General features: G+C 34.0%; 1 protein-coding gene across 1 annotated transcript; it reads right to left on the reverse strand.

Annotated features, from left to right (window-relative positions):
- Positions 1-1,948: 1,948 nt before the first annotated feature.
- On the reverse strand, positions 1,949-6,859 carry LOC141291605 (zinc-alpha-2-glycoprotein-like). Its single transcript, XM_073823765.1, has 4 exons — positions 6,700-6,859; positions 4,179-4,224; positions 3,779-4,030; positions 1,949-2,570 (listed from the first exon to the last, which is right to left on the reverse strand). Exons 1-4 carry the CDS (start codon positions 6,715-6,717, stop codon positions 2,188-2,190), a joined length of 699 nt encoding a protein of 232 aa, XP_073679866.1. The 5' UTR covers positions 6,718-6,859; the 3' UTR covers positions 1,949-2,187.
- Positions 6,860-9,055: the final 2,196 nt, after the last annotated feature.

Consider the following 9,055-nt stretch of genomic DNA (forward strand, 5'->3'; position numbering starts at 1 on the left):
ACACTCATTAAAGTGAGGGACTGACAACGGACGGTCATTGCGACATTGCCAAGTGATGGCGCTATGGAGCCATGTGCTATTTAAAAACATTTTAATAAGTTTAACATTAGTTTATTAGCTCGGAATATACCCTAATTTGACTAGAAACAATGCAGACCGGAAATGCAAAGCATTCTTTCACTTAAGAGTCGGACTTACTTCCGTGTTCAGGAAAAACGTCTATAGAACAGAAGTTTGATTCAATTTTAAACTTAATTTGAACAAAATCTTAACCTTAACCTTAATTCAATGGATAATTAGTATGAAAACAGAAAATTAAGCATTAACATTAAATCTTATTTGGCTTAGTAAACCTAAGTATGTATTTCAGTGAATTTATTACCATGTAAAATCCATAATTTCCCTATTTTACTGACAAATAGCAAGATCAAAGTAAAAAAACAAATGTTAAAGGGAAAGTTCACTCAAAAATAAAAATTCTGACATTAATTACTCACTTTGCCGTTCCAAACCCATAAGACCTTCATCTTCAAAACACAAATTAAGATATTTGTGATGAAATTTAAGATCTTTTTGACCCTTCTGACCCTGGCCCTAAACAGAAATGAAAGGTAGTAAGGACATTGATAAAATAGTCCGTTTAACATCTGTGAATCTGTCATCATCAAAAATATCTTAATTTGCATTCCGAAGATGAACAAAGGTCTTACGGATATTTGGTTGAGTAATTAATGATACAATTTTCGGTGAAATATCCCTTTAAGAAGTAACGGTCAGCACATGAATCTTATCCTTTCCTAACTCAACAAAGTATCAAAACTATATAATAAATATTAATTTATAAATATAAAGTATAAAGTTTAAATATAAAGTTTATCATATAAATATCATATTTACAGCAGTTTCTTGACAGTGAAATAAATATATAATTTAAATATAAAATGTATAATTACATTACAAAGATACATTTTTTTTCCAAATGGCACGCTTCAATATGAAACACATAACTACTATTAGTATAAACACTGCGATAAGTCCTGCAATAAAACCAATGTGCAGTGAAGTCTTTTCATCAGCCATGCTTTGGGAACCATCTGTTTTTGAGGAAAGGCAAAGGAAAGTTCAAGTCATATTAATGTCAATCACGTCATAACAAACTGGATGCTTATTTGATATAAAATAACGTTTTTTTTTTTTTAAGGGAACCAGGGTATGGCTTATAAATTATGGCTTATACATGATTAGTAAATTATGTCTTTTACTGATATATGTAGCAGAAAACCCATGATAGACTTTTAAATTTAAAAAGAAAAAAATCCACATAGTTTTATACATATTTTGGACTATGGTTGACTATCTAGCATTTCTCATCTCTGCCATTTGTAAGCTCTATTAGTAGCTGTGGTGTACTATAAGCCTCAAAGGCATCGGGACTAAAGTGGAGAAAACAAAGATGTCGATCTTTAAGAATTTTTTTAGTCATCCACAGGCATCTTCCCATTCTTTTCTCATCACTAGGAAAGCAGTAAAGCCTTCAATCGTTTCTCTTGTTGCCCTTTGACTGAAAATGAATGCCAAAAGCCACACAATGTGGCATTGTATCAGTATTTTATTTTACAAGTCGTGTGTTTCAAGTTTTGTTGCAGTAAAAAAAAAGCAACAGGTGGTGCCAGTAGCTCACGTAGTGCAACCATTTGACATCACTGAAATAAAAAATAATATGAAAGCATAAGGATTTGTCAAATGACGTAAATCCTTCATAGGTTTTCTACTACATATTTCAGTAAGAGACATAATTTGTTATATTGAGCTATATAAATCTTAATACCCAGGGTTCCCTTTAAAATAGTGTTTTATAAAAGCAACATTTGTGATTTTACCCCATGTAATCACCATCGGTTCTTGAAGACTGCTGTGGTTTATTTGACAGGAGTAATTGTGTGTAGCATCAGGTAACAGAATTGTCACCTGAATTTGATACGTTTGGTCATGATTTGGCAGGAGGCCTGTTGATATCCCATCTAAGGCTGGCTGTCCATTAACCATCCACTCTACGGTGATATCTTTAGGGTAAAACCCTGTCACCACACAGTTGAGAGCTCCAGCACGCTTGTGCCTGATCACAGCTTTAGGGGGAACTGTATGAGCAGATAACACAAACAAAATCAGCAAGATTACATAAATACATTAAGCTGAGTACACTAAGTTCTCTGGTTTATCAAGCTGTATATAATCTAGTTGGATGCATGAATATCTGTAAACACTGGATACATTTAAACATGCACAAACACACTTGCCTTTCTGGTCAAGTATTGGCTTACTGTGCTCATAGAACATCTTGAGTCGAGGAACACAATCACGATGAATGTATATGAGATTATTCTGATTCCAGAGTTCAAACCTGTCTAGAATGTTCTTAATGTCCAGATCTTGTGGCAAATATGAGTACCATTGAGGGTTGTCCATATCCATAGAGAGGCTGTACTCTCCATTGACTGAAAAATGATACAGTCCACTTGACGTTCCATTATGGCTCAGCTGACAGCCATACATTAACTGCAAGAGTGGACCTGAAAATACAAAATCATCATGTAATTAGAACTAGAATCTTTTTAGTAATCTTTTTCATTCCTACTATCCACTATGGTATTATATACGGGAGAACTAATTTGTTGCATCATTGTAGTCTCTATTAATAAGCCAAAACTAATTCTGAGAAAAACAATTTAGGATTTCTCTCCTGACTTCATTTCTCAGAATTGTGAGTTTATATATTACAATTCTGAGAAATTAAGTCAGAATTCTGTATTTAATTGGAATTGTATATAAACTTGCAATTGTCACAAACTCGCACTTGTGACTTTTTTTATTGCGTGATAAACTTGCAATTCTGACTTTTTTCCTCAGATTTGCGTGATATAAACTTCGAATTCTGGCTCTTTTTTTTTCTCAGAATTGCATGACATAAATTTACAATTGCAAGTTAAGTCACAGTTGCGAGACATAAACTCGCACTTCTGATGTTTTATTTTTTCAGAATTGTGATATAAATTCACAATTGTGAGTTATAAAATCAGAACTGGGAGAATCTTGCACTTCAGATTTTTTTCTCAGAATAGTGTGATAAACTTTCAATTCTGTCTTTTTTTCCCCTCAGAATTGTGATATAAACTCACAAATGCAAGATATAAACATGCAATTCTGACTTTATAACAGTCAGAGTTGTGAGATATACATTTGCAATTCTGAGAACAGATCAGTTTTCTTCCCCCTCAAAATTTAAATTTAAAACTTGCAGTTGCGGGTTTATATCTCACAATTCTGAGAAAAGTTGGAATTGCGAGATAGAAACTCGCAATTGCAAGAAAAAAGTCAGAATTACAAGATACGAACTCGCATTTGTGAGAAAAAAAAGTCAGAATTGCAAAAAAATAAATAAATTTGCTTATTTAAATTTCAATAAGATTGGTGCTTTCTCACAAGGCCACTACGCCACCTACTGTTTAAAGCATCATGACATGACACATTTCTTGACTAGATAGATGCCTTTGTGTACTGTAACAAATTCTTAGACATCTATAGAAATTATGTGGAACATTATGGTTTATTTTATTGGCAATACCATGTACCCACAGCATACATCAATATTATATCACTAAAACACCCTCATACAATGCACATTTTTACAGCACAAAATCATGTATGTGTAGAATATTATCCTAATATTGTTAGTATAATAAGTATTCGCATATTTCTAGAAAAATTTATTGAAACCTACCTTTCAACCCCAAGGTTAAATTAGCATATCTTGAAAACAGGTTGAAATAGCCTGTTTTGAAGTTTGTGCAATCCCTAAGATCTCTCCAGACAGTGGACAGAGATTCCAGTTGGCCAAAAGGATGTGAAAATGTATCAGAGGTGCTGTCATAAGTAAACACTCTGTAATCATCAAGCATGCCAAATGATGAGTATTTTGGTAAATATTGATGTCCAGGAGCAAACGTCACATATATGACCAAACTGTGATGCCCTGTGGGGGAAAAAAGACAAGAAAAAATTATACATTGCTCATGTGACTGTGAATATAATGGGTGTTACCGTTTATAAATACTTCATATTACTCCCACTGATTGCTTAATATTTAATCAAAAATGTAATATGCATACTTGCCAACCCACCAGAGTATTCCGTATGCAAAGTCACCAAGGAGGACAGCAACAAGAACTGTAATAATGTTCAGGAAAATATGTAAACAAAATGAATAGAATGTAAATATATTGATTCTACTCAGACACCTACAGTACCTCTTGCAGACGGATCTCTCATCAGCACCTTAGTTCATACTACCAGTTAGCCATTAAAAAATTAAACTGAAAATTAATATATTAATAATCAGATCTGGGTTTGTTGTATCTGTTCATACATGAATAATTTCAACCGTTTCAGAGCAGGAACCTGTCATTATTTACTGCAGGTAGGTTTGCACAGATGCTGATGACATGTTGTCATGCTGGCATATGTATAAATGCTAATGCACAATATTTTAGCAAGTATTTTATTTGTAGTGGAGTTGCAAAAAGGCTACATGATACTGAAGTTATTTAGGTAAGCTGCCAAACCTGTTTTGCTCGTGTTGACATCGTGTATCGATGCTAATAGCCCTGAACATCCAGTGATACTGCAGTGCAGTTACTTTTGTTTTCGATGCCACAGTTTAAAGAACACGAACTGGAGTCTTACCAGAATCTCGTAAATATTAACGTGAGACTGTTGAGACATCCTGAGATCGATGCACTGTCTGGTAATATCTTAACTTGTTCGAGGCCGCTTCCAACAGGTAGCCACCATAAACGTACAGTATAACCAACCCAGCCTCAGATGTTACTATGATACAGCGTCAACTTCTGAAATCCTATTGGTCAGACGCTTTCCATATTCGTGTAGGTGTCATAGCTTTACTGTCGGTCATGATTAAAACTGTTAAAAAATAAATTAATTAAAACGATGTTGTATTTATAAAATGTATAGAAAAAATTATTTCCAATAGTGTTTTTTTTGTGTGTTTTATTTAAAGTGATATGGCAGTTTTCATATTAAAATGTTAAATTAATTTCTAAGATAATAAAAAAAATACAAGATTTGACCGTAAATGTTTGAAAAAACATATTGCAATTTCCATAGTACACAAATTAGGTTATATATATATATATATATATATATATATATATATACACACACATACATGTACAGCCTAATGTTTTACTAGATAACAAAAAAAAAATTACAATTATGAAATGTGAACATATGTGACCATGGACCACAAAACCAGTCTTAAGTAGCATGGGTATATTTGTAGCAATACCTAAAAATACAGTGAATGGGTCAAAATTATCGATTTTTCTTTTATGCCAATTTTTTTTTTTTTAATATTAAGTAAAGACAATGTTCCATAAAGATATTTTGTAAATTTCCTACCGTAAATATATCAATACTTATTTTTTGATAAGTGATGTGCATTGCTAAGAACTTCATTTGGACAACTTTAAAGGCGATTTTCTTAATATTCAGATTTTTGGCACCCTCAGATTCCAGATTTTCAAATAGTTGTATCTGGGCCGAGTATTGTCCTATCCTAACAAAGCATTCATCAATGGAAAGCTTATTTATTTATATGTGACCCTGGACCACAAAACCAGTCTTAAGTCGCTGGGGTATATTTGTAGCAATAGCCAAAAATACATTGTATGGGTCAAAATTATAGATTTTTCTTTTATGCCAAAAATCATTAGGAAATTAAGTAAAGATCATGTTCCATGAAGATTTTTTTGTAAAATTCCTACTGTAAACATATCAAAATGTAATTTTTGATTAGTAATATGCATTAAGAACTTAATTTGGACAACTTTAAAGGTGATTTTCTCAGTATTTTGATTTTTTTGCACCCTCAGATTCCAGATTTTCAAATAGTTGTATCTCGGCCAAATATTGTCCTATCCTAACAAACCATATATCAATATCAATCATATATATCAATATATGATGTATACATCTCAGTTTTGTAAAATGTAACCTTATGACTGGTTTTGTGGTCCAGGGTCACATATGATGTATAAATCTTACTTCCTAAAAATGGACCCTTACGACTGTTTTTGTGGTCCATATATGTTTGAGGCCCATTTAACTAGTATGCTTTCAAACTAAACCCATACCAGTTTGGTTTTGGTTTACTGACTAAATTTAAAGTGGCTTTGGTTACACAGGCAACGATGACAAATCAGTTTGTATAAATATGGCTAAATAATTGCGCAAAAAAGGAAGTTCTGTTTTTACAACATTTCACAGTAATCATGTGATTTCTGCTCAAGTGAAATGACACAAAACTTGATTGCTATAAATAATCTCTGTTACGACTATTTATGGTATTTACTCCCTGAGAGTTGTTTCGTTTCATTTAAAAACAGCAGTTTTATCATGAAAAAAAACTTACCCATTTCAACAAGTTCTTAGCAGTTACACATTTCTGTTCACTAGAGGGCAGAATTACACAGTGCTATATAAGTTCAGTTACCTATCATTACCTTGTTAGTCTTTTTAAAAAAACGAAAAATACTGTCTTTTTGTGACTGAGGTAGTTATAGGAAGACTTGTTTAGTCTATTATAATGTGTACAGCAGAGTTTATTTTTGCATGTGTGCTTACCGGGAGGAAGAACAACATTGCCTTGTCACCAGCTATTCCCACAGCTCGTGGGGAGTCCTGACATCTCCGAGTCCAGTTTTTGTTGTCACTTTGTTTTCTATTCCCTCCCCTCAGCAGGGTTCTTATACAAAATATTATTCCTTATGAATAAGAGACTGAAGCTCAGTGGCTAGACCGGAGAGACTCTCTCTGTAACAATAGAAGGGGAGACGTAATCTGTCCCTTCTTGCGTAGCCTACTTCCTCCGTCAAACAGTCCCACCCAGATGGAGAATTAACAGTAAACAGTAGGGGAAACCTTTACTTAAAATGTTTAATTATGAAGTGAAAATACACTTCTTTAATACATGATTTGTCTTCAAGCACTTTTATTTTACCCTATATGATACCTGACCCCTAATTTGATATGTTTTATATAGGCCTACTAAGTGTATACATTTAAGTGTAACCGATGTCAAATACACAATTAAATATATATGAACGTAAACAATGCCACTGAACTGAACGAAACTCGCATATTTTGCTGATTAATGCTGCTGAAAATGGTCAATTATTGTCATGTTTTGGCCTGTACTAATCGGTTTGACCGGGAAAAACATTTGGAGTACTATAGACTGCCAAAAGTTAAAACAAATCAAGAAGAAGAGTGCAAAAAACTGTTTGAGGAGCTAAAGGCATTTGTGGTTGGCCAAACTGAACCAGGGCAAGAATCTTGACAACATTTGTGTTTGTTCTTATCATTTCTGGTCAGGTAGATGAAATATTAGGCTGATATCTTAATGAATACTGCTTGTATGTATCTTTACCACTTATTAACTTTAGAATAGTGTTCTCTTCCTTGCTTACAAAGTCCTTCTTTATATGATTTAGCAGCTTCCACTTGTTTGCAGAACAACATATTCAGTAGTACATTAAATGTGCCATGCTGTTATTTACATCCTCTATATGTTGTTTGGTAGATCTGCATTTTTTGTGCATGGTGCAGTACATTTTTAAGACTCCAAATATAATATTTACTGTAATCCTACATATTCAAAAGGATTAATGATTATAACCCTAATCCAAATCCTTCAGTTTAAAGTCCAACACAAAAAGCACTTTCATTTAGACTTACTATTAGGCATTGCAGCTGATCCAGGCCACCAAGATGGATATTCAAAGTTGTGGCAGAAGTGGGACTTCTGCCCATTGCACAGGGGCTTTCGATGCCTAGTTGCCATCAGGCTCCCAATGAATGCTTTGTGAAGGCCTCATTATCTGTTTGACAGATTTCGAAGGGCAGACAAGACATGTCTCTAATTGGACCACATGAAAAAGAGGGTTCAGCTCTACTCATGAAGGAACACGAGGCTCCTCACCAACATAGTTGGAATGGGCCTCTCCATTAGTCTGAGTCATATTGTTCCATCATTGTTAGTGTAAAAGTTTCCATTTAATCCACAAGAAGGTGCTCTTTCATTCAGTGCCATGAGCCTCAATGACAGTGTCACTGTGGATAATGAAAATGACCGAGATGAGGACATAAAAAGAGATGGTGGTGTGGACGCTTGCTTGATCAGATTGGTCAAGCTTTGCTCAGACAATGGCTGTCTCCGTTTGAACTTTGTGAACTGGCTGACCCAAAACCAGTGCTTATGTCAAGCCATGTCAGATTCATAATGTTTCAAAGGGCTCTTTGAAACTAAAATATCCTGAGTTGCAAGGCCTTATGATAAGAAAATAAACTCTGGGCTCTGGGTCATTGTTAACCCTGAGTTAAAAGAATGCTATGTTATCTTTTTAGGTGTTTCACACTTTTCCATGTTTTCTTTTAAAGGTGACATTTCATGAAAATCTGACGACTTCCATGTTTAAGTGCTATAATCGGGTCCCTCTGCATCTACCAACCCAGAACTTGATTTTTTTTTTTTTTTTTCGCATGCAACATATGTAATATTCTAATGCATATTCTAATGCCATAGCAAAAGTTAAAGCAAAGCATGCTAACTGTTTGGTCTTTAGCTGCACAGATAAGCACAAAACACTAGAGGAGACAAGAGAGCAGTGGATTTATTGATTTATTTACTTTATATTACCCTGCTGCCACACAGAACTAATATAAACATGCAATTTCTTTCCCAGCTCTTTGTACCTCCACAGACATAACCAACTTTTGTAACTTGTGTGTTTTTATCACAAACTTGTGTGTATTTGACAGTTTAAGCGTAATAAGACATGAAAGAAAGAGCTTAGTTTAGTACTCACATGCCCTGTAACAGCCCCTTTTTGTGCATGTGCATCGGATGTGTGCGCTCAGAAAACTGTATATCAGAAGTGTAAACTAATATTGCTTAAAATTGTGTTTTTTAGCAGAGTAT

Source organism: Garra rufa, chromosome 18 (assembly GCF_049309525.1).
Source record: "Garra rufa chromosome 18, GarRuf1.0, whole genome shotgun sequence".
NCBI lineage: Eukaryota > Metazoa > Chordata > Actinopteri > Cypriniformes > Cyprinidae > Garra > Garra rufa.

What these genes read in the sequence shown, in the direction of transcription:
- LOC141291605 (XM_073823765.1), bottom strand. An exon ending in TTTGCATACGGAATACTCTG is followed by an intron (nt 4,031 to 4,178) that starts GTGGGTTGGCAA and finishes TTTCCCCCACAG; the next exon opens with GGCATCACAGTTTGGTCATA. An exon ending in TTTAACCTTGGGGTTGAAAG is followed by an intron (nt 2,571 to 3,778) that starts GTAGGTTTCAAT and finishes TTGTATTTTCAG; the next exon opens with GTCCACTCTTGCAGTTAATG.